General features: G+C 43.2%; 1 protein-coding gene across 1 annotated transcript in view; it reads left to right on the top strand.

Annotated features, from left to right (window-relative positions):
- The window catches only part of Itk (IL2 inducible T cell kinase), a 64036-nt gene that overhangs the window by 25566 nt on the left and 11907 nt on the right, over positions 1-26563 (top strand). Inside the window, 9 exon segments of the mRNA XM_038326769.1 lie at positions 2849-2889; positions 6661-6812; positions 9358-9423; positions 15391-15445; positions 20758-20840; positions 22151-22281; positions 22665-22739; positions 24677-24851; positions 26346-26562. Of these exon segments, the coding sequence (XP_038182697.1) occupies positions 2849-2889; positions 6661-6812; positions 9358-9423; positions 15391-15445; positions 20758-20840; positions 22151-22281; positions 22665-22739; positions 24677-24851; positions 26346-26562 (995 nt within the window).

The raw sequence follows: 26563 nt of genomic DNA on the forward strand, positions 1-26563 counted from the left end.
TTAAAAACCACTGCTTCTCACCTCTCACTTGGAAAAGAAAGAATCAAGGTCATCAGTCTGCTGGTTTAGCATCGTGGAGGTCGGTGCCCACTCTTTAGCACTGTTGGTCCTATTGGCTGTATCTGCGCAGAGAGAACAGAAGTTTGATGACGTGGATCTCCATGGGCGGGGGAGTGGAGGGTTGGCAGGATGCCTAACTCCTGAGAAGAAGCCCCTCCAAAAGCAGAGCTGATCTCTGATTCCTACCAATACCCTTCTGTGGACCCTTGTAGGAATCACCTGGCAACCTGGGACCCTAATGTCCTCACTTCTAAAGTGGCACAAGAAGTCACAGAACTCTAAGATGATGTGATGTAATCCCTCACCCACTCCCCTTTGAATCTGCTTCCATTTTGCAGTTTTCCCATGTAGGTTGCAATGCCCCTCAGCAGGGTTCAGGAGCTTTCTCTCACCCTGAGGCATGTGACTGAAGTGTTCGGAGTAATTGAGTAACTTGATATGACTACCCTTTGGAAGGGCTGATATACACCTGCTCTTCCATGCTGACCCCAGTAACTGGACAGCTCTCAGCCATGGCCATGCATGTGAGGTGCAGCCGTTTGGCTGATAACTTTGCATTTGCACACCAAGTCTTTTCTGACTTAGGTAGCATCACTCACCATAGTTTTGGCAGGATTGCAAGCAGTTTGGGGAAGCATACTTCACTGTGCACACAACACATCATATTCCTGGGGTAAAGGCTCTGGGGATTTCTTGTACTGAATACATCGACAGTGCAAGGTCTGTGAGCATAGAGCTTTGGAATTAAAAAATAAACGATCCCAACACATTCTTTTCTTGTTGCATAACTTTATGAACTCCTTAACCTCTCTGAACATCTCAGGTAATTTCTTCCTAAATGGATAGAATAATAGGCAACTACTTCAAGTGACTGTTGGAAGACTCATCAGGGTAGTAGAAAGCTCTTAGCACATTGCCAACCCTTAATGAGCTCTCAGTAAATGGGAACGATGTCCATTAGATTTTCTTATTTGTGATGAAAGCAGCCAAGTCTGAGATACTGCAGCATCTGAGAAACAGCAAAATGGCTGAGAGGAAATGACCTAGCCACCACAGCCAGTCCTAACTACATCCCATCCCCATACATACATACACAGAGAGAATACGGGCAAATAGAGCAAGATCACCAGAGAAAGAGAAAGTGACCAATCGGAAGATGGCCTGGCAAAGAAGGGGCTCATTCTGGTGATGCTAGAGTTAATCCAGTTTGCTGGTCCAGGTCCCATGCTTAATAGAAACCAGACCTCTGTGTGTGTGTGTGTGTGTGTGTGTGTGTGTGTGTGTGTGTGTGTGTGTATCACTGGTGATTAAACCTGGGGCTCTTTCATACAAGAGATCTACCACTGACTTATAATAACCCCAGCCCAGAAGCTAGAGTTCTGATTGTGTGTGACTTCTTCATCTGTTTGCTGTTTACACAAGCCAATGTTCCAACCTACCCTTGCTCAAGGAGCCAGCATGGGATTGGAATCTGGTGTCCACATATGAATCTTATCTACCACATCCATGATATGGGCTGTCTTCAACTCTACCACATGTAGGGATGAAAACCTCCCAGCCGCCCTGTACAGGCCATTCTCTTATCTCCAGTGCTTAAGGAGTTCATTGTACTGAATTGAAACTTTTATACATGCCCATGCCTCCTTTCCCCCACCCTCACACACACACATTTGGCGTCCATAGCTTCTAGGCCTGGCCTGTGATATAAGGAACATGGTCTATAGATCAACTGAGAGATGGAGATGAAGATAAAGGAAGCAGAGAAGGAAAAGAAGAGATAAAAAAGACAAGAAAGAGGCGATACAAAGACACAAAGAAATTAGAGAGAATGAGCAAAGGGGTCAAGACCATGATGGTGATACCCACAGAAACAGCTGACCTGAGCTAGTGAGAGCTCACTGACTCTGGGTGGATAGTGGGGGAACCTGCATAGGACCAAACTAGGCCCACTGAATATGGGGGACAGTTGTGAATCTTCGGCAGCCTGTAGGACCACTGGCAGTGGGACCAGGATTTATCCCTAGTGTTTGAACTGGTGTCTTGGAGCCCACTATCTTTGGAAGGATACCTTGCTCAGCCTAGTTATGGGGGGAGGGTCTTGATCTTACCTCCAAGTGAAGACTCAGACTTTGTTGACTCCCCATGGAAAGCCTGAGGGTTGAATCGGGGAGTGGTTTGGGGGTAGGGTGAGGTGGGAGAAGGGGAGGGAGTGGTAATGGGGATAACTATGTAAAATGAGAAAGGATTGTATTTTTAAAAAATCTTTTAAAAAAGAACTGAGAGAGATTGATTTTGAAGGAGAGGTGAGTTTGAAGGGAGGCGTGGAGAATATGTATCTAAATGCCTTAAGGCAACTAAAAGCAAACCTCAGCCCACTCAGAAAGCACAATGCTCTCCCACCCCATCAAACCCACGGTGGCATCAGGAAGGTAGTGACTCACTGTCTGAGTCACATATTCCCACTCCTGAGCTCAGAAGGTGACATATGTATTCATGGAAGTCTTTCTACCTGCAGAGAAGAGCCCAAATCTTGGCCCATTCCCAGCCAGGGGATACAGAAGGAAACCCTAAAATACTGGCTTCTGGGAGTCTCTAGAATCTTCTAGAAAGGGGAATTGGAAACTAGCAAGTACCAGAGATGAAAGACAGGTTCTGGCAAGGTTGATGCCGGTGTCTGTATTTCATCATCTCCTTCTGCCCTTTTTTTTGCGCTCCTCTCCTTGGGCCCCTTTTCTCTGAAAGGCTGGGGTTTCATGCTCATCTTCTTTTTCTCTTTTTCCTGTTTCAGCTTCAAAGAAGCCTCTTCCTCCTACTCCCGAAGACAACAGGGTAAGTGAGGTGGACTTGTGTGTGGTAAGCCTGTGACCTCCCTGTTTCTCAGATATGTGTGCATGTAGTAATTGGTATACAGTTGCAATTGGGTATATTTAACACATTGGGTTTGGGGGCTATTTAATGCAGTAGTTCTCAACCTCTCTAATGCTGCGACCGTTTAATACAGTTCCTCATGTTGTGGTGACCCCCAAACATAAAATTATTTTTGTTGCTACTTCATAACTGTAAGTTTTCTACTGTTATGAATTATAATGTTGATATCTGATTTGTGACCCCTGTGAGCAAGTTATTTGGCCCCAAAGGGGTCGCAACCCATGGGTCACAAAATGTTTGTTTAGTGTGTCACTTCACTTACAGGATCACTCAGGTCCTATACCCAGTCCACAAGCACTGGTACCAAGCTGTCTTTATGCCTCAACATAGAGCATTCCAGAGACAAACACCTGATATTTCTTTATATACTCCAAAGCACTTCCGCACATTTGCTATTTATGATAAAACTGTGTCGTTTATCCACTTTGAATTGTTATAATTTTGTCCTTGCTTTTAAACTTAACAAACCAAGTACCTAGAAGTTTTGAGATCTTTCCTGGGCTACCTGCCTAGGGAATGATGCTGCCCACAGTGAGCTGAGCCCTCCAACATCAATTACAACAAGACAGTCCCCCACAGACATGCCCATAAGCCAGTCTGATCTAGACAGTTGATCAATTGAGATAATTTTTAGTTTCTATCATGTTGACAGTTAAGACTAACCAGGACATGCTCTACTTGAGGAAGACTGTGGAGTTACCCTCCAGAGGGACAGGGTAGCTGTTGTTAGTCAAGATGGAAGATACCCATGGTCAGAGGAACCCATACTCTCAGCCTTTCTATCCTATGGATGCAAATGAGGTCATGTCCAGATGCCCAGACCTGTTATTCTTGGTTCTCTCATCCACAGAGCTCATCTCCTCCTATCACGCTTCTCCTAGTTAACCCAGAGGGGCTTCCTAAGGAGTCACATAAATGTGTCTGCTTGTGCCCTTCTCCTTGGCACACAGGCAAGGAGCCCTTTTCTTGCCACTGCTGCCTGGCCTGTAAGGTCTTTCAGCATAGTGGAGTTCTACCCACCTACAGACAGGAGAGCTCCCAAGGCCCAGAACTATTCTTAACCATGCAGGACATGGAGTGACCAAGAAATGGGACTCTCAACTCTAAGCCTCCTCTTTTAACATCGAGCCTCAACCAGCCCTTCTTGTGCCTGTTGGCCATCTGTTTCTACAAATGCCAAGCCTTGATTTAATTTAGTGATTCACCACCACCTCAGACCTAATGCCCCCTTTTTATGGGAAATATTTTGTAAAGAACCTTCTGTTTTCCTGGGGGGGGGGAATTCATGAGTAGGGGCTGCAGAGATGGCTCAGCAGTAAAGAGCAATGTCTGTTCTTCCAAAGGATTCAAGTTCTGTTCCCACACATACTGGGTTATTCACAAGCAGCTGCCTGAAACTCCAGGTCCAAGGGATCCAATGCTTTTTCCTGGCTTCTCAGGGCACTAACCACTCATGTGACATGCACGTGTGCATGTGCGCGTACACACACACACACACACACACACACACACAGACGCACACAAAGAAAACTATTTTTTAGGGCTGGCGAGATGGCTCAGCAGTTAAGAGCACTGCCTGCTCTTCCGAAGGTCCTGAGTTCAATTCCCAGCAACCACATGGTGGCTCACAACCATCTGTAATGAGATCTGGTGCCTTCTTCTGGCCTGCAGGCATATATGCAGACAGAATATTGTATACTTAATAAATAAATAAATATTTAAAAAACTATTTTTTAAAATCTTAAACAACACAATTTATGTAAACATACTTCTTAAGAGAATAAGTAAATATGCTCATTGTAATAGTGAAAACAGAAAAAAAAAACCAGAATAACTTACATTCCCAAATGTCAATATGGGAACATGGATGTGTGGGAAGACATGATGAAAAAGCCAATGGCCAAGCCCCATAGACAGATCCCATTGAATCTGGCAACTCAAGTGCAGTAGATACAGGAATGTCTTATTGATGGCTCAGCTCTAGTGAGTCCATGAGTGATATAATTTTCCAAAATGGTGAGCAATTCCCAAAAGAATTCTAAATTAAAACAAGGGTAAGCTCCCTTGGTGCACAGGTAGTGCACTCCTGGGAAACCTAGTCCTTTCTATTGGGTAGAGGTGGAATCTTGCTTTCAGGTCTTCTGGTGTATCATAAAATGAGCTGTTCATTGTGCAACAAAGGCCTCTTGTTATATCATAATTATTGCAGGGTTTTCACCATGTGATTGTCTATTAGGACCTTCAGAAGCTGGAAAGTCCATGAGATATTGCAGAACATTTTGTATTCTTGGCGCTCGCCTATTAAATACCTGTGGTACCCCCAAAACTTGGTACTACCTGAGTTATTCCACTATGTGCTCTATAAGGCCCTGTAGAAATGTATCACCATTGTCTAAACCTCTGTGCTAACACTTTTCCTTTATGGGTCTTCTAGTAGGGAGTTGGGCCTACAGTAACATATGAGTAACATGTCACTTCTGTCCCTTCTTCTGGTGCCTTAAACACAGTTTCTCCATCCGTTAGCTCTCTGCAAAGCCTCAAGTCCACAGGCTCTTGGCTGTCTGGAGGACCCAACCCACCACCTATTTCAAGCTCCCAGACTTCAGTGTACTCAGAGAATGTATGACTTTCCAACACTACCTCACCTCCCAGCCAATAGCTCAATCTTTTTCCATGTTTACTTTGTTCCCAAATCTGTCACTCAGTCTCGCATGGGCTCATCTTGACCTCTGGTGGTTGTTTGCCTTATGTTCTTCATGTCATTAATATCTCAACCTAAGTGAAATACGGTATGTGTCTTAGTTAGAGTTTACATTGCTGTGAAGAGATAGCATGACCACTGCAACTCTTATAAATGAAAGTATTTAATTGGGGATGGCTTACAGTTTCATAGGTTTAGTCCATTTTTATTCTGGTGGGAAGCATGGCAGCATGCAGGCAGACATGCTGCTGGAGAAAGAGCTGAGAGTTCTACATCTTGATCTGCAGGAAGCAGGAGACACTCTCGGCCATACTGGGTGTAACTTGAGCATAAGAGACCTCAAAGCCTGCCTCAACAGTGACACACTTACTCCAACAAGGCCATACCTACTAATAGTGTCACTCCCTATGGGCCAAGCATTCAAACACATCAGTCTGTGGGGGGCCATTCCTATTAAAACCACCACAGTGTGGGACAGAGGCATAGGTCAAGGTTTCTGCAAAAGGAAGAAAGGAGCCCTGTGTTACTGTAGAGAAAGCATTGAGCTGAACTCTCTGGGAGCTGGCTATGCCCATTCCCTGTCTTGGGATCTCATTCCACATTCTAAATGAAAACATTGGCAAAATGGGCTCTTGAAGGAATTCCAGCCCTGGTAACTTCTAATTAGATGTATCTGGGTAGACCCACAAATCAAATAAGCCAGTATAGAAACCAGTAGTTATCTATGAAAAGTACATGGCTTCTTGGGATTACCATGATCAGAATTTACCTCACAGAATGACAGAGGTACGAACATCTGTCAGCCCCATAATTCTAACTCATAAAGAGTGCCAACTTGAGGAAGGCGTCTGTCTCTACAAATGGCCCCAGTGGATGAAGGGAATTGGCATATTGACCTAATCTAAATCCAGGACCCCAGGGACTCACCCCCCTTCTTATATCTTTGTTTGGTTTTATTGTCTCTTCCCAAGCGGTCACTTCCGGAACCTGAAGAAACCGTGGTCATTGCCTTGTACGACTACCAACCCAATGACCCCCAGGAGCTTGCACTGCAGTGCAATGAAGAGTACTACCTGCTGGACAGCTCTGAGATCCACTGGTGGAGGGTTCAAGACCAGAACGGGTAAGACAAGTGCATGGCTGCTATGGGAATGAAGTGAATATGTGGAGGAATGCCCATGTCCTTCAGCTGCCCTGAGGTTGAGTTAGGAAAGCAGAGCTGAGCACAGTGGAAGGGAGAGAGGAGAGAGCTGGTCATTTCTCTTCTCCAAAGTAGCAGAGAGGCTTGCCATACTTACTCCCTGTGCCCATCTTAACCCTTCCCTGTCCTTAACCCATCTAAAAGCCCTTGGATTTTCACTGGGTTGACAGTTTGGGGGCTCGGCAACTTGCTCTGTGATGTTCTTAAGTTTTTAAATAAATCACATTGTGAAGTAAGTGGAAAGAAAAGGTGTATCAAGATGGCACAGAGTATCAGTTATGTTAGAAAGCCTCAGATGGCACCAGAGAATTCATTATGAAAACAGTCACTAAAAGATACATAGAGACAACAATGTTCTACAAGTACTAATGGCCTACTCTGGGGTTTTGAATTAAAAACATCTCATGAGCCCTTCTCTAATCTAAAACAATTACTATTACTAATATCCTTATATATTAATATCAAGTGTTAATACTATGAAATTATTATTAATTTTGAAACAAGATAAAGAATATATTCTAGTACTGAAACATCACTACACCATGTCGATATTTCATATTTAAAAAAAAACCACCCAAGTGTGTGTATCTACCATGCATGATGCCCTTGGTTCAGTTCTCTGCAATTAAGAAAGAAAAGAAACTTAGAAAGTAAACTCACTGTAGAAGAAGCATACACAAAAAGCCATCAACTCCATAATCACTGCTAATACGTCCGTGTGTGCCTAGCCACAAGAATTGGTCATAACAAGTGCATTTGTGTATTTTGCTCAAATGATCCATTATCTTTGTATCATACCTCTTATAAATCTTTTCATATCAATACATACAAAGTCACCTCTTTTTAACATGTGAGTGTTCTATCTCAATGTATATTTGTGTACTATGTGCGTGATTGATAACCACGGACACTGAATCCCCTCAAACTGGAGCTACAGATGGTTGTGAACTACCTTGTTGGTGCTTTTAGGAGTTAAACCTAGGCTCTCTGCAAGAGCAAGAAGTGCTCTTAATCACTGAGCCGTTTCTGCAGCTCTTCTCTATTATTTTGAACAAAGCTTCAGTGAAGACCTGGCAATGTTTATGTGACATGACAAGCTTTTGAATGTGTACACATATGTACACATATATCTCAATTATAACTATGGAAATGTTAAGTCAGAGTATATGATGCTTTAATTTTAACCGATAGTTTCTACTAAAATTTTACCAAATTAGCATACCCTCCAACAGGATATAGAGGAGCCAATGGTGGCTAGTACTAAGCTTCGAAAGGCGATGCGAAGAGTACTTTTGTTCATTTTGTACTTTGGTAGAATCTGGAGGTATTTTAGATGGAATCAAGCTTAAATCATTCATTTCACTGGTAAGAACTGGAAGCTGACAGGTGGTGGTGGCACATGACGTTAATCCCAGCAGTTAGAAGCCAGAGACAGGCAGATCTCTATGAGTTTGAGGCCAGCATAGTATACCAAGTGAGTTCCAGGACACCCAGGACTGTTACACAGAAAAACCCTGCTGCGGGAAAGAAAAAAAAAAAAACTGGAAGCTAAGAGAACTGAAGGACCTCTTTCCCTGCTTTCTGGTGCTGAGGGGTAGCTTCAAGATCTACCAAGTAGCTTCAGGGCCTACAAAGCTATACACAATGTAAAAGTGTGGATAATGCTTGTTAACTTTTCATCATATTTTTTCTCATTTCTATACTATACTATTAATTCCAGCTCAAATTTTCATTTCTATACTATTAATTCCAGCTCAAATGTGACATTTGACCTTGGAATCCAGGTTGACCTTGACCATTTTTTTGATTTTATGCAGGGTCTTACACTGTACCTCAGGCTGGCCTGGAACTCACTGTGTAACTGAGGCTGGCCTCACATTCACAGCTATCCTCCTGCTTCAGCCTCCTGAGTCCAAAGATCACAGGCATGGCTATCTGCTCAGCTTGACTGTATCCTTTAATTCATGGCTCTTTCTCGGAAGGTGCTCAGCCAGGAAGATCTTAAACTTAAAAGTGTACAGCACTAACTAGGAATCGTCTTTAGAGACCTGTGGTTGGAAAGTTGGGTTCTTATGTCTGACTTACTTTGACTTCCTTACTGGAAAATGATGGCATAAAGTGGAAAAATACTGATTATCACAAAAATTAATTATAGAAAATAAAGGTTGAAAGATATTTTTCCAGTCGAGGAAATTTCATGATGAGAACAGCAATCGGAGCCTTTAAAGTAAATAGCCACTTATTATTTATTATAGTTTATAGTTTGTGGTGGAGTGTGTTGCTTTAAACTGAGCTTACCTTTGTTACTTTAATCAGCTGTTCTATCCCCAAATTTTTATGTTTTATCATAAGTGTCAAATAATGTGATACTTCCCATTCTTAAATGACTTTAGTGGATTAAATCTATTAAATCAAAATGTAAATGTCAGTTCTCTGCAAGTCTGAACACTTGTTTTCCTTTTTATAGGCATGAAGGATATGCACCAAGCAGTTACCTGGTGGAAAAATCTCCAAATAACCTTGAAACCTATGAGTAAGAGTCTTATTTGTTTTTACTTATCATTTACTTATTTGTCTATTTGTTTGTTTGTTTATGAAGACAGGGTCTTATTGTGTAGCCCAGGTTGATCTGAAATTCACTATGGAAACCAGGCTAGCCTAAAGCTCAGCAATTGCCCCACCCCTGCAACCTAAGTGGTGGGGTTAAAGACCTGTGCCAGCACACCCTGCTTCGGCTGAAGCAGGAGGATAGCTGTGAATGTGAGGCCAGCCTCAGTTACACAGTGAGTTCCAGGCCAGCCTGAGGTACAGTGTAAGACCCTGCATAAGATCAAAAAAATGGTCAAGGTCAACCTGGATTCCAAGGTCAAATGTCACATTTGAGCTGGAATTAATAGTATAGAAATGAAAATTTGAGCTGGAATTAATAGTATAGAAATAGAAATAGGAATAGAATAGTATAGTTTTTTTTAGAACTATGGTACTAAAGTTTTTTCCCCCTAGGTCAAACTATTGGTTGGTTATAAAAGTTCCCAAAAATTCCTTTTTTAAAAAATCTCTTTTATTCTATTCTCTGATGATTGTTTAACCCAAATGGGAAAAAAGGAGTGTAGTCAGTATGCTACATTCCCCTTTTATTATGAAATGGTTTTTGGAATCTTGAAAATATTCTGTAGAAGAGAAATCTTTTAATGAGAATCCCAAGTATGGGTCACTTGAGAAAGAAAATCCCTATAAATATTGGATAAAATATCAACTGACTTCAAACATAATTAAACACAATATTGCCAATATCAGGACAACATTCAAACTCACAGGTAGTATCTGCTTAGGCTGTGCTATGTGTATCAGTAAGCCATCACTTAGGAGAAAAATTTGTGGGCTCAATTTTAGTGGAAAAGTTAAGTGTTTGCTTGGTAAAATTTGATAGAGTGGACAAAGTACCCACCATGCGTGTGTACTCCCTAGCTCAGGGCTGGAAGGTCTACAGCTATCACTTTGATCTTGTTTCTGAATGGCGTTCCCACCAAAGAGAACCGTGGTTTCTGGAGGCAGTGGGGCATGAAGACTCCTTGGTTGAGGCGAGGAAAGAATAAGATGAGCTTGGGATGTCTTGTCGCACTAGAAAGTAAAGAATTAGTATTTTTTGAAAAAACATTTCAGTGACTTCATCACAGAAGTGAGTGTTCTAAAGCTTCGCTGACCAAACTGGGGCAATTTGAGTATCAAAATAAATAAGGATAGTAGTGAACTGTAACTCATTGAGTGACATAATAATCCATAATAAATAGATTGATTGTAAGTAACTAAATAAATGAGACAAAGTTCTTTCTTAGGAGAATGCCTCCTAATAGGCGTAGGAGGCGACAAAGCTTGAAAACCACCATTTGTAACTCTTAAGTATTAGTTCTGGCAAAGTCAATGAATGTCCCAACCAAGGAGTGAAATGTAATAAATATAATAAAGGGTTTTTATAATAGGTTCAAAATAATCCTTTCCTAAATCAATTGTAACTTCAAAATGGAGATAACTGGTAGACCCCATCTTATAATCAACATTCATCTCAAAATGGCTCTAAAATATTGCCCATCATTATCCCTGTTCTGAAACATACACAATATGAATTTAATTATGATAATACAGTAGCAAGTCCAAATTAAGGAATATTCTATAAAATAAATGGCCAAGAAAATGTTTTGTTACCAATACACTGTTGGGGAAAGTAATACAGTTTTGGTAAGGTCTGCAATTAGATAATTCATAGAGATACTAAAATTCATTATTAAATTGATATTGATAAGATAATAAACAGATCACTGAGTACTTAGGTGTAAAAGTCTACTCTCAAGTAATACTGAAAAAATAAATTAGGGCTTCTGGGACAGCTCGTGTTAAGGGCTTGCTGTGCACTGGTGCCCTGAGTTTGTGCATAAAGTGAAAGGAGAGATCTAGCTCCCTCCACAAAGTCATTCTTTGACCTCACACATGCATACGCATACACACACACACACACACACACACACACAATAATAGATCAATATAATGACTAAATATTCCCATCCATATGCCTAAAATATCTAGAGAGAATAGTAAATATATAAACTTTCAGCCACTAATTCATCTAGAAAAAGGGTCAATGGTAGTTCCTTTATACTTTTAAACTTTTATACAAGTTTGAAAATTTTTAAATTTTATTATTATTGTTTGTATGCGAGAGTGGGCTTGCATGTGTGGTGAAGGATGTGTGGAGGCCAGAGGACAACTCTCTGGAGTTGTTTTCTCCTTCCACCTCTAGGTTCCCATGACTGAACTGTCTCAGCAATTGCTTTTACTAGCTGAGCCATCTTGCTGCCCCAAAATGCAGAGTTGCGGAGCCCAGGCCCAGTGGGTACATCTACAAAACACTCCCCTACCAAAGGTTCAGGGAATATTGTAGGAAATGGGAAGAAAGATTGTAAGAGCTAGAGAATTTGGAAGTTTGCTTTGAGATTGTGTCTCCTAACAATGTCAGAAGCTACACCCATAAAGTCCTACCCACACAACTGCCCAGCCATGAGCTGGACAAGGAAGGATGACAGCAATGAGCATGCCAAACTAGATGGGGAGAGCCCCACAAGGCCTCAGCCCTACCCAGAGAGCTACAGGCAACTGAGTGAAGAACCAACAATCCGTTGTCCAATTCTAAACGGTCAACACTGAAAACATATATACAGGTAGCATTATACAGACCTAACGGGTTATAGTTAGGATTCAGTACAATAACAATTAATGACAAAAGAGGCTTTGAATTGGAAACAGATCAGGAAGGGGTAGGCGGGAAGGTTTGGATGAAGGAAAAGGACGAGAGAAGTGTTATACTTAAATTATAATCTCAAAAGTAAAAGAGAGGAAAACAAGATAGCTAGCTGTGAACCTGGGAAGAAGCTAGTAGACAGCATTCCTCTGTGGTTTCCGCTTCAGACTCCTCCCTGGAGGTCCTGCCTTGGCTTCCCTTGATGAGTGTAGCCTGAAGATGAAACAAAGCCTCTCCCAAAATAAAAATAAATAAATAAATTGGTACTCACTAAATATGTAACATCATAAAAGAAGGGTGTTAGATAACCAGAACTAATCCATTAGGATTCTTGCTAGTTCAATCTGGCCAACGTAATGTTTTTTGCAATCTGAATAGATTCTGGTAACCAAGTGCTATCATCTTCTTAAGAGTGTCTCTCGATACTTTGATCAAATATGTGTGAATAGCCCTTCCCTGAGCTGAGAGATGATTCATCCTTTCCAAGAATGTTTATGCTGAGATGAAACAGATGAGACAGATACTTAGCTGAAATAATAGTTTTATAGTCAATGCCTTTGGAGGAAAAAATTCGTTATTTCAAATGACTACTTGGCTGAGTAACTGTGTTTGTTTTGGCATTTGACCAAAATCCCTTTGTTTATGATTCAAGAAGCAAGTTCAAAGCCTCAATAAAATAAAAAGCAGTAGAGAATTGATGGAACTCTGGGGGCAAGAGATAAAAAATGTTTATCTCTGACCTAAAGGAATTTTAAGTCATTTTCTTAATAAAAACCATATGGTCTATGTACCAGTTTGTACCATGCACTGCCAGCTTACATTTCCTGGGTTATGGAATCCCAGCTAGAAAATAATATGACATAAGAAAACATTCTGATATTTAATATACAGCTAGACATAGAAAAGCTTTCCAGACTTTTTATTCTTTAACTTAATGTTTACTACTTGCAGGTGAGTTTTGCATAATAACTCAAAAATATACCATGTGGTAAGAGAGTCATGGGTTAGTAGCATAGCTGAATTCAGGGTTCTCACCTTTGTTAAGAGGCTGGACTTTGGACAGGTTGCAGTAGTTTACTGTTCCATGGGGTGTGTTCCATGACCTACAGTGTATCCTGAAACTGCAGGTAGCTCTGAACTCAGTATATACTGTGTGTTCCCCTCTATATTCAGCCTGTGTTGGGGTTTACTTTAAATTAGATACATTGCGAGATTAACACCAATGGCTAGTGATGAAGTAGCACTTAAAACAGTAGACTGTCACAAAGCTGCCATCATAACTACTCTTTCTTGGCGTTGACTCACTTGAACACAGACACAACAATACTATGGCAGTCTATCTGGTAACACAGCTACCAAATGACTGATAGGGAGTATATATAGTAGCAGGTATGTTGTCTCTTAGATGACTTATAGCCTAGATGATCACCATGAGATTTTATCATGCTACTCATAACTTATGGTAGTTAATTTCTAGAACTGTCCACTTAGCATTTTCTGGGACTGTGGGTTGACTGTGGGCAACTGAAATCACAAAATAGCAAAACTGTACGAGAGAGGCTACTCACCCCATGTGAGCTCTGATTCCCTCATCTGGTAATGGAAGGGATAGACACGACAGAGGCAGCCAAAACACCGTACTGCAGACATTCCTCTTCACTCCCCACGCATACAAGTAGACCTCTTTCTATGACAGGGACACCATTGTCCACTGAACTCCAACTTGTTTCACACTTTAGATGCGCAGATCTAGTAACCCATACACGTTGCTTAGAGCTTAGATGGGACAAAGCATGTTTGCCAGCTGTCAGCTTATCTCTCGGAGCCCATGGAGGTGCACAGACTGCTCAGCCATACTGTGGGTTTTTTTGTTTGTTTGTTTTGTTGTTGTTTGTTGTTTTTTAAAGACAGAGTTTCTCTGTGTAGTTTTGGTACCTTTTCTGGAACTAGCTCTGGTAGACCAGGCTGGCCTTGAACTCACAGAGATCCACTTGCCTCTGCCTCCCCCCCAAGTGCTGGGATTAAAGGCGTGTGTCAGCACTGCCCAGCTCCCATACCCTGTTTTTAAAGTTCAAAGGGATCCTCTGGGTCTCTTATTCTTAGATACCCTCAAGTAGCCAAACAAGTTTCATAGATACTATTCCTTCCCCACCTAGAGCCTCTCCCTGATTTATTAATTCCCAAAACAAATTGTCAACAAATGATCATTCTACTTTTATTGCAGGCTTTCTGGTCCAGAAATGAGACCACCCTGTAGGCTTCTTTTACCAATGTCCTTCAGGCTTCTAGGGAATTACTATCCAAGTGCTAGGGAGCATGAATGTTACAGCTCTGAGTCTTTTGTTCATATTGGGCTTCTTTGTATCTTATCTATGTTTGCAATAATTCAATTGGATACTTTAAACTATCATTAATGGCTAGAATGAGAAGGGATGGGCAAGGAAGGGGGCTGAAAGAGAGACATGGTCATTTTGCACACACCACATGGGACTATTGACCGACTTGCATGTGTGCATATCCACATGGTCTACAGATTGCCCTGCATGTACACAAATGCATGGACACTGAAGAGCCTACAGGGCCATTTCCTGTCTTTCTTCTTTTTAACCCTGAGGGGTCCCTCCCCCAACCACACTTTCTCTTCTCTAAGCTATTAGGATGGTCAGGATAGGTCTCAGCATTGAGAACATGCAAAACTTCATTCTTAAAAATTCTTCCTGCTTTTTTTTGCCATTTATTAATTACATTCATCAATTACACAAAATTTGCAAAGTCTGGAGGTCCAGCCTTAAGAAGAAAATATGGCAACTGTTTTTGAAAGATATTTGCTAAACTTGCAAATCACTATTAACATTTTTTTATGGCTGCCTAACACCCTCCTACTTACAGCCACCCACTGATGTATGAAATGGGGGAGGTGAATGTTTCCTGCAGCACAATCATGGAAATTTTCCAACTTTCACAAAAGTAGAGAGCACAATATAAAGTAAGCCCTGAAACTCCACTTTAACAATTACCAGTATTATGCCAACTCTTGCTTCTTCTTTTTTTTTTTTTAATTCTCCTGGAAATGATCATGGCTTTCTTTTTGAGTTTGAAAGTGCTGGTAGAAACAGAAAGCCAACACGTGATTTTCCAGCATCATCTTTGGTAGATAAGCGATGGCATTTTCAAGCTGTGACACATGACTTGTTTTTTGGCTTCTAGGTGGTACAATAAAAACATCAGCCGAGACAAAGCTGAAAAGCTTCTCTTGGACACGGTGAGTCTCCTTCAAATTGTACGGTTTCCAGCCATGCTGTGGTTCTGCTGCTGTCGTAGATTCCTGTGTTGACTTACAAAGGCTTTCATGTCTGTGGACTATCAGTGTCAGAAGGAACAGGAGAGGAAATTTGGAGAAGGCACAGGAGAGGCAGCAGGTCTCTGCTAACAGTTGCCACCAAGTGACTTGGCTCAGAGTGGCCTCAGGGCTGCTCTGCTTTGCCTGGTCTCAGGACCAGCTTCTGCCTGAAGGGACTGTAGTTTACAGGAATCGGACAGTTTTCTCCTACAGAATCTTGTTTGAGACCATGCAGTCTGGCAGAGGGACTGACCTCTCCCTGGGATCTCAGAGTTAAGAGAAAGAAGGATGAGAAGAAAGGAAGCATAATGGGTGGGATGGGTACCTCTGTTCTGCCATCAACTGAGTAGGTGACTATAGGGATTTCTCCTCTGCCTTCTGGACCCCATTTGTCAGTAAGGACAAATTGAGCATCGGAGTATGTCTGGGCGCCAGTGACCTGTTACCCCATGGATGCTGTCCCTGTGTGCTCCTGATCCTGCACACACAGTCACTGCCATTGCACCTGGGCCCCACTGGCAGCCAAGGTTCAGTGGAGAGTTAGAGGCAAGTGGAAGAGACCCAGATCAGTGAGTTGGAAAGCGTTCCCTGAGGTAGAGAATCTGAGCTGAGTCCTTCCTGGATGCTTGTTTCTTCTTGGTTCTCAGCAATTAACCATTTCCTGTGGTTCCCAACAGATCTCATGCTACTTGTGTTTAAAATACAGATTCTCAAGGGGGCTGTGGGATGGCTTAGTGGGTATAAGATCTTGCCATCAAGCCCAACGACCTGAGTTCAGTACCCAGGACCTGAATGGTGGAGAGAAAAACCTGACTCCCACAGTCGTCCTCTGACCTCCACATGCATATCATGTTATACACGTTCCACTCACCCCCTCCACACACACACAATAAATGTAACAAAAATACAGATTCTAAGATTCCATGGTCTGCAGAAACAGGACTTCCAAAAGCAATTCTCAGAAACCATTTTTTTTAGGCCAGGTTTCTCTGTGTAGCCTTGGCTGTCCTGGAACTCACTTTGTAGATCAAACTGGCCTCAAACTCACATAAATTCACCTGTGTCTGCATCCCGAGTACTGGGATTAAAAGGGTGCGCCACCACTGCACGGCTCCTATATTTTCTTGATCGGTTTAGGACGCATATGTAGCCAGCTCATCTCATTCCTCAGCCTGTATTGCCGGTAAACAGTAAAACTTAAGTCACAAGAACTAGCTACAAAGAGCACACAACTAAGTCCTGCATTATGTTTAAACGAGGGCATTTTCATTACATCCTGCCGCATCTGTAGCAAAGACAGTTGAGAGCTTTAAGCAGCCCACATTAATGACAAACAAAAGCAATTCCTGTGGTTGAGCAGTATTTTTTGAGGTATTTAAACATATTTGCTTGCCCATGCAGTTGAGACATTTTTTCTTGCTAATACATTAAATTCACTTACCAAATTCTCTCTTCCTTCTTAGGGAAGTGTGAAGGCAAATTTCAGAGGGCTCCTCCCTGCTTTAGTCTGGGTTCTCAACAGTTAGAATGGGATAAGACGTTCTTTATTTTTCTATGTGCTTGCTTTCTGACTCAACAGTGTTATTCCCCCAGTGTACTCAGTCTTCTTGTCTAACACGTATCTGACTCAGAAGAGGTGGGTTATGTTCATTTCCCTGTTAATAACTAAAGCTTCCATGTTATAGAGTATGTATATGACTGGCATATGCATATGTGTGTGTGTGTGTGTGTGTGTGTGTGTGTGTGTGTGTGTGTGTGTGTGTGTATTTCTCCATTTTACTTTGTCCCTACTATGCTTAGCTACCCCAAACTATATCTAGGACAAAGTAGTTACTCAGAAGCTACTTGCAGTATCAGTGAGTTCACCGAATGCTTACTCTGTGTTTTTAAGCTAGTATCCTTATCTAGGAACTTAGCTGATCATGTGTATCCTTGGGGAAACTTAGAAATACAAACTCAGGCCTAAAGACATGACTCGATGGCTAAGAATACTTACTGTTCTTGCAGAAGATCTAGGTTCAATTCCCAACCCCCATATGGCTCGTCACAGTGGATCCAGGCTGGTCACATGGCCTCTGCAGGCTTCTGTATATAAACTCATGCAAGAGCATGCTCATAAACATAAAAAAAATTTAAAACATCAACACCTCCCTCCCCAAATAAAACTTCTGAACTCCAGGCCTATCCAGTCAGAACCTCTCCAGGGGCCACTCAAGTGATTAGGAGCATGGGAAAGAATCTCCTGCATGTTCTCTCAGGTCTTCAGATGACACCTTCTTTAATAATCCAATCCCCTGCCTAGTCGTGAGATGGAATTGTTTTTCCTCTTGGTCAAACATTAAGGTGTAATGTCAATTCTCCAGTGGTTCTGTCTGCACTCAGCCTTCAAACTCAGCCTTTCCCCTCAGCCTTAGCCCATCTAGACAGAGGGTCAATTCCTTGTGAGCAGGTATTCCGTAACTATCTTCATGCCTATGGCAGCATCTCACACTGTGAGTGACCCACACTTTAGACAAGAGCCTAACCTAGGTTTACCTGTGCCTCCAAGATGCCATCAAAGATGCAATGTTCACTGAATAACGGGTTTGTTTTGAGGGAAGAACCCCCCACAAAATGAAAAATATATGTCAGAGGCATTCTTGAGCATGACGAGACCACAAAGCATCAGCCCGTCTTTGGCAATAATATATCTTTGTTTTGAGTTTACCTTCTATAAAGTCACCTTCAAATCCTATGGACAGAAAGACACACACACCAAAACATGTCTCAGATGAAGACAATGTAATTCATGCTACCAACAGATGCCCAACATGTGGTAATAATGGGAATAACCTTAATAGTCTATCCACATCCAGGAACTGTTCTGGGCTTGTTGCTCAAGTCTCCCAATAGCCCTGAAAAGGTCATTTTCCAGGTGAGGAAACTGACATGTATACTTTTAATAAGAAACATTTAGAATTACCACTACTACAAGCTGCTGTAGCTAGAATTCCCTTTAAAGACCACCTGGCCCATCGCCTCTGTATTAAAGGCTGATAAACTGGGGCCACACTCAGAAAGCGAGTCAGTGGCATGGCCTCACCATAGCAGGGGTGTATCTTCAGATAGACAGAGTCTAAGGAAGTACACAACTTACTATTTCCTCCTACCCCACCAGGGTCATACACATGCTTCACCTCTTGAAATCATCTTTTCTATTGTTCCCGTTGTATTTTCCTAAGTGAAGCAATAAAACGCAAACTGAGATCATGAATGTGTTGAGAGGAAGTGAAGCCCCACCTGGCAACACGATACCAGTCAGTATCCCCTGCAACACTCTTGTGTGGCTGTGTGGCTGTGGCACCCTCTCGGCTCCTTGCAGGAAGTGTGTGGTAAGGTGCATGTTTTCCTCAGGACTCTTAGCTACTTCAGCTCAAGTGAGAGCCACCTATAGCAGCTACAGTGGAGAAGGAGCTCTGGAGGGAAGCAGAGCCTGCCATACTCTGCAGACCTCACGTGACCTCACCTCTCCTTCTCCTAGTGTTAACAGAGCGCTTCCTCCCTGTAACAGCTGAGGACTGCCATAATCACAGCTCGTTTACAGAAAACCAGTCGCTTCTTTGAAAGAGTCACACCCACGCAAACAACCAGGCATTATTAATTAGATAAAAGAGATGTTTATACCCTTCAGAGAGTCAGTAAGCTTCTGCTCTTTTGGTCTGTTTCTTTCTTTAGAATAAATGACATAACCAGATAAAATCTGCCTCCTCTTGAAGTCTGTGTCGTCCTGTCTCAGGTTTAACCCATCACATTCCAAGCAGCCGCAATCCAAAGCTGCACTGTTAGGCAAACGGTCAAAACGGAAGACAACTTCTCCTGCCTCCCATGTGTGGATAATACCACAAGCAACCTGTTAAGCAAAGTAACCCAGACATAGAGTCTCTGCTCCCAGCAGCTAGAAGGTGACTATCAGCTGATGAATGGAAAACACGTGTGGTCTGTCCCTACACTCGACTGTCACTCGGCCACAAGTAGGAGTGAAGTGTTTATACCTGTCACCACCTAGGTGGGCCTTGGAAACAGTGTAATAAATGAAAGGACCCACTCACAGAAAACCACATATGATTCCATTTACAAAAAAAGTCTACAATAGGCAAATCTGTAGTCAGAATGCTTATTAGAATGCATATCAGCATCCTTTCTCTCTCTCTCCCTCCCTCCCTTTCCGTGTGTGTGTGTGTGTGTGTGTGTGTGTCTGTGTGTGTCTGTGTGTGTGTTCGTGTGTTCATGCAAAAATTCTCCTTTGGGACTGAAGGATGGAGAGGCTTCTGTCACTGTACTTTCCCTGTTTGTGTATATAAACCATAAGACTTCCATGCAAGGTTCCTGTCCAATTCTGACCTTCACTTGTGGCCCTCCCTCAAGATGTCTAATTTAAGTAAGTCATAATTACCAAGAGCCGCAGATGTTTATGACTGGTAGGAGAAGAGCTGAGAGTGCGGTTCTTAAAACAGTTCCGGTTTTACAGCTCCCATCAGGAATGTATGAACTGGCATGCCCATGCCCATTTGCTCCTGCTGATTCCCCCAAAGCAGGCAAAATTGTCAGGTACTCCCCTCTCCACCTCTCTCCCGGCACTAGCCTCCCGCCCTTTCTCCTCCGGCCCTTCAGTGAAATCAGCATTCTGGAAGGGGCCTGAGAAGTAAAGCTCTGCCCAGGGACTTAGCAAGCTTCAGGGGTAGGTTTTATCTCCCAGCAGGTGTAGCAGATGTTGGAGCATCATCGAGCAAGAAAAGGTCATGGCGCCAAAGTTCAAGCTCCAACCCCATTGCACACTAGTTGCAGACCCAGGGGAAAGCCACCTACTCCCACTGTCACTCACTTTGCTGTCCTTGTTGTCAAAGGGGATAATGGCGTCCAGACTGGACTCGGGCATTGTGGAGAGGGTTGGGAAATGCCTGATGAGTCCGATGGGGTTGTATCTGCCTATCTGTGTAGGACTTTGCATGAAGAGAGAGACTGTATCTGTCTATCTGTGTAGGACTTCGCATGAAGAGAGAGGCTGTATCTGCCTATCTGTGTAGGACTTCGCATGAACAACTGCCAAAAGGTGTAACTGAGACGGTGGCTGCTACAGCTGAAGGTCTGCTTTGTGCTGCTCAGTGCGTCCTCCTTCCACGGGCAAGAAGATGGAGCCCGGTGCAGGAGCCTGGTTTATGAGATCACTAATCTTTCACACTTTCTACACAATCCAGGGTAAAGAAGGAGCATTCCTGGTCCGAGATTCCAGGACACCCGGAACATACACAGTCTCTGTGTTCACCAAGGCCATCATCAGGTATGACACCCACTTGGCTCAGAGCTTCCTCTGAGGGACAGCTGCTTTTGTTTGACGGTTTAGGCACAGCAAGCTCCACCCATGCATCGTGCAGAGCTGACTAGCAGTGGTGTGGCTTGGGCCAGCGCCCCTGTGAACAGAAAGCCCAGAGTTCAAGGGAAGAACTGAAGAGATTTAATAAAAGACAGAGCTGGGTGGGCATGGGATCCTCTTCTTGGCTATGGCCAGGCCCAATGGCAGAGTTCTGACGACATCAGATACTTGCCCCTGTATTTGGTGAGCATGTCAGTTAACATAGAATGAAAGAAGGGGTTGTCTTCTAGAAGAGGAAATAGACAAATGCCAATTCTTGGTCTACTAGTGAAACTACCTACTCTATTGGGAGTCGACAATCCTGTGTGCCAGAGGGATGTGTGTGTGCGTGTGTGTATGTGTGTGTGCTTGTATGCATGTATGTGTGTGTATGTGTTATGTCTAGACTCCACATATGAAAAAAGCACTCAGTGCTTGCCTTTCTGAGTCTGGATTATTTTGTTGAACACACTAATTTCCAGTTTCATCTATTCACTTGTGACTATTTTAATTTCTTCTTTTTAATAGCTAGATAAAATTTCAGCATATATATGAACCACATTTTCTTTATCCACTCCTCTATTGCAGGGCATCTGTGCTGACTCTGTATCTTGACTATTGTAAATAGTGCAGCCATAGACATGCGTGGTCAAAACCCCCTATGCTATTCTGGCACAGAGTTCTTCTGGTACACCCCCAAGAGTGGTGTGGCTGGAACACATGGTAGTTCTATCTTTAGTTTTGGAAAAACCTCCATACTAATCTTGATAGCAGCTGCTCTAGTTTGTGTTCCCATTAGCAGGGTTCTCCCAAACACACGTGCACACACACACACACACACACACATACACGTAACTCACACCTCACCAGCATCTGCCATCAGTTTGCTTGATGCCAGCCATTCAGCCTGGGATGGGATGGAGGACCCCAGCGTGGTTTCCATTTGCACTCACAGCACAGACAGTGCTGTTCCCATGTTCTGTGGCTGTGGCTGAAGCATTACCAACACCAACACATCTCAGCACCATTGCCTCTTACATTCAGATGCAGCCTCAAAGTGCTTAAAACAACATCAGCACCGCGACCAGCCTGCCAAGACTGATACACACACTTGAAATAATGTGTGTCTGTCCTCCTAGCGAGAGCTGCCATCCCAGGACAGTGAGCCTAATGCCAACTGATGTCTTTATGCGTCAGCATTGCTTCTTGGTAATGACTGTGTGTTTGTTTGTTTTAAGTGAGAACCCCTGTATAAAACATTATCATATCAAAGAAACAAATGACAACCCCAAGCGGTTCTATGTGGCTGAGAAGTATGTGTTTGACTCCATCCCTCTCCTCATCAAGTATCACCAGTACAATGGAGGAGGTAAGTTCTAGGGGACAGAGCCAGAAGGGGACCCTGACAAGGAGACTAGGGAGCAAGTGACATAGTCTCCACCTGGTTCTTCATGCTGCACAAGCTGGCCATAAAGAGTAACTAGAGATGCAAATAAAAACATAAACAGAAGCAAACAAACCAAGTTCCAAATCCCTAGGATCCTACCAGCAGGAACATCTGCTCTGCAGATACCCTGGGTCCCTATCTGCCATATGGTTAAGAATCCTCTCACTGGGCTGTGTGAAAATTGTGGCGGAACTTTGGAATTTGAAAGTAGCTGTTCCACATATTATTCTTTTCCTGGAGATTTAACCTAGACAGTTGCTATGGCAAAGCCCTAACCATAGCCTTTGGCTTTTCTGTCAACCTAGGTTTGGTCACTCGACTCCGGTATCCAGTGTCCTCCTGGAGGCAGAAAGCCCCAGTGACAGCAGGCCTAAGATATGGTAAGCAGCTAAAGCACCCATACCCAAATGTTTAGGACAAATTCTAAGAAGATTTGCCATTTGCCTAACTGTTCTCCTGGCTTTAGATGACTTGGAGCAATGGTAGGATAATGATCATATGCAATTGTGTAAGAAATGTGTGTGTCCATACACATCTATGACCAAATCAATGTCCTTTGGCTTTAAAGAATGGTTCATTAATGACACATTTATTGAGCACCTACTTTATACGATTGCTCTACTAAATGCTACTGGAAAATCTCAGAAAACAACCTCTAGCACTGTGTTTTCTATCTTTTGGAACTTCTGTTATAATCTAACTTGTTGGCTTTGGGTCTTCTGCAGGGGCTATGAGCTCTCAGCATCTAGAGGTCTTTACATAATATAATGTTAAGTTTTGAGATCTGGGCCTTTAACTCAATGACAGAGCACTTGTCTAGCATGAGTCGGGCCCTGAGTTCAATCCCCAGCACCAGGAAAAGGTCCTACTATGATATCTGTCCTCCAAAATGTCTTCCCTCCTTGTTGATCTCCCTATTACCTAAAGGCATTTCAATTCACATCCCTTGGTCCAAAAAGTGCTCTTTGAAGGGGGGACTAATCTAATCTTCATTTTGTATCCTTTGGTGGCTCTAAAACTTAAGTGTGCATCAAAATCTTTCCAAACATTTATCAAAAATGCTGGGCCTGGGGCACTCCCTGCTGCTTACCAAAACACTTCCTGAGAGTGTGGCCTTAGGGTCTGCATTATTAACAAGTGGCCTGGTAATTCTGACCCAGGTGAACAGGGAAATACTTGGAGAAACACTGCCGTGACTCTTAATATCCAGCCCGCAGCATGTGTGGCAGAAGGGGGTCTATACCCTGGCTTGATAGGCACATGGCTGTTTCTGGGCCATGTGTCAGGAAAGCAAAACGTATTGTTAGCCTCCTCCTGAAAGGAAAGCTACTCCAGTATTGTTGACTTCTAAAGTGCCCTGCTGGATGAGATCACGGAGATTATTTGGTCAGCCCACTTATTTTATCAGAAGGAAAATCGAGGCATAGGTCCTTTTACTTGTTTATTAAACACTTATGAGGAGCCTGTCCTGGGGCTGGAGACATAGCTGGGAAGGTAACAGTGCTTACTGTTCCTCCAGAAGAGCCAAGAGCACTTCCTGGAACCCACATCTGGAGGCTCACAATGACTTACATGTCCACTCCAGGAAATCCACTACCCTGTTCCTGGCCTCTGCTGGAACCTGCGTTCATGTGCCTTACACTCACACAGACATACACACATACACATAAGGGAAAAACTAAAAACAAATCTTTACAGGAAAAAAAGGACCTGCTAGAAAGAGCTCACTTTGTGAAGTCCCCTTTGAAGCCATCTCTTCAAGCTCCACTCCGGCCAAATCCTAGCCGAGTGCTGTGAGCACAGAGGGACTCTTAGTGAATCAATGAACAACGAGAAATGCAAATGAAATTTCCTCTGCAAAAATGGCAATAAAAATTTATAGGCATGAGATTTGTAAGCCTCTATGTGCTCTGGAGATGGAGGCAGTAGGATTATAAGTTTGAGGCCAGTCTGGGCTAGATGGTGAGTTTCTGGACAGTCTGAGCTACATAATAAGACCCAGTGAGACTCTTGTCTGAAGAGAAAAAATATATACTTAAAAAAATAAAATTAAATTTAAAAAGCGGTTGGGACCTTATAATGATCCATTTATTTACATTCTTTATTATACTTTACATCATCTTCCTTTTCCTTCTATGTTCCCCACCCCCACATTATGGCAGTTTCCAAAACATATCCTGGGTTACAGAAATTACCTGTAACAGTCTAAGCCATTTTTTGAGGTATGGTAGCCCTAGGCTAGCTAGGACTGTATATATTCATGAGAGTCCTATATCTTATTAATTTCCCACTTCCTCCCTCTCTTTCTCTGTTCCAGGGAAGTGGGTGATCCACCCCTCAGAGCTCACTTTTGTGCAGGAGATTGGCAGTGGACAATTTGGGCTGGTGCACCTTGGCTACTGGCTCAACAAGGACAAGGTGGCCATCAAGACCATTCAGGAAGGGGCGATGTCAGAAGAGGACTTTATCGAAGAGGCTGAAAGGTCATGATTGTGAGTGAAAGCAGGGGTGTGCGGGCATCCTGTGTGGGAGGCTTTGGGCTATGGTCACAAAACCACCCGCTCTGAGATGTAGGGCATGCCCCCTTAGTAGAAATCCTGCCTGCACAGTGAAACGGAGAGAGTGAGGGAGGGAGGGAGGGAGGGAAGGGAGGGAGGGGAGGGAAGGGAGGAGGGACGGAGGGGGAGAAAAGAGGAGAGAGAGAGAGAGAGAGAGAGAGAGAGATCTCTCTCTCTCTCTTCTTTCCTTTCTCTCTTTCCTTCGTTTATTTCTTTCTTTTCTAACTTCCTTCCTCTTCCTCTTTCTTTCTGTTCTTGCTCTTCTCTCTCTCTCTCTCCTCTCTATCTCTCTCTCTTTCCTCTCTCTCTCCCCCTCTCTTCTTGCTCAGTTGGTGAAGTGCTGCTACATAACCATCAAGACCTGAGTTCAAACTACAGAAACCATGTTATTAAAAAAAAGAGCTAGGCATGGTGACTTGTACTTGGAGTCACAGTGTTGGCAAGACAGAGACAGGCAGATCCCGGGCTTGCTGGCCAGCCTAGCCTACTTGGCTTGTTCTGAGTCAGTGAGATCCTTTTTCACAAAAAGAAAAGATAGGGGCTGGAGAGAAGACTCAGTGGTTAAGAGCGCTTGTAGCTCACAACCATCTGTATAGTTCTCAGAGATGAGCACGACACACATACATACTGCTGCTATAAAAGAAAACAAGGCCCTCTAAATTAACATGAGCAAAGCTCATAGGAGCTCACAGTGACTGGGGCAGCAAGCACAGGGCCTGCATGGGTCTGCACCACATCCTCTGTATAGATACTGTGGCTTCCACTTGAGTGTTTTTATGGTATTCCTGGGTGTGTGAACCAATGGCCTCTGATTCTTGTGCCTTTGCTTGGGCCCTTTCTTTCCTGTTTGTGTCTTGTCTAACTTTAATGTTAGTTTTTGATTATCATGATATATTTTGATATTATTCCCTAGTGAAAGACAGAAAGGGAGTGGACCCTGATGGGAGGGTAGGTAGGAAAGAATGGGGGGGGGGGGTAGAGGGAAGGGAAACTGTAATCAGGATATATTGTGAGAAAAAAATCTATTTTCAAAAGAAGAGAAAAAATTAAAAAGGAAAGGTTGACAGTGTCACAAGAACACCCATGGTTGACCCTTGGCCTGCACACACACACACACAAGCACACACACACACACACATACATGGGAAGGGGGGTACACTTGAACATGATCTATGGGACCTGCTCTGTGGTCTGGCCCTACATTTTCCTCTCCTACCCATCTCTCCCCAGGCACACACTGGCCTCTGTCCATCTTCATTCATACTACCTGACTCCCTACTATCCTCAGCCCTTGGCTCCATGACCATCTTTGGTTTGAGTTTGGAGTTTGGTTCTGTTCTCAGAACCGTGAGCTGGGTGCCAGAATATGTTCAGCACTTTTGGAAGACTAAATCTCGATCATCTCATCTCTTGCCTTTTTTCTTCCAGGAAACTCTCTCATCCCAAACTGGTCCAGCTCTATGGAGTGTGCCTGGAACAAGCCCCCATCTGCCTGGTGTTCGAGTTCATGGAACATGGCTGCCTGTCAGATTACCTGCGAAGTCAGAGGGGCCTCTTTGCAGCAGAGACCCTGCTGGGCATGTGCCTGGATGTGTGTGAAGGCATGGCCTACCTGGAAACGGCGTGCTTCATCCACAGAGACCTGG

The sequence above is a fragment of the Arvicola amphibius genome, chromosome 4 (assembly GCF_903992535.2).
Source record: "Arvicola amphibius chromosome 4, mArvAmp1.2, whole genome shotgun sequence".
In the NCBI taxonomy this organism is placed as follows: domain Eukaryota; kingdom Metazoa; phylum Chordata; class Mammalia; order Rodentia; family Cricetidae; genus Arvicola; species Arvicola amphibius.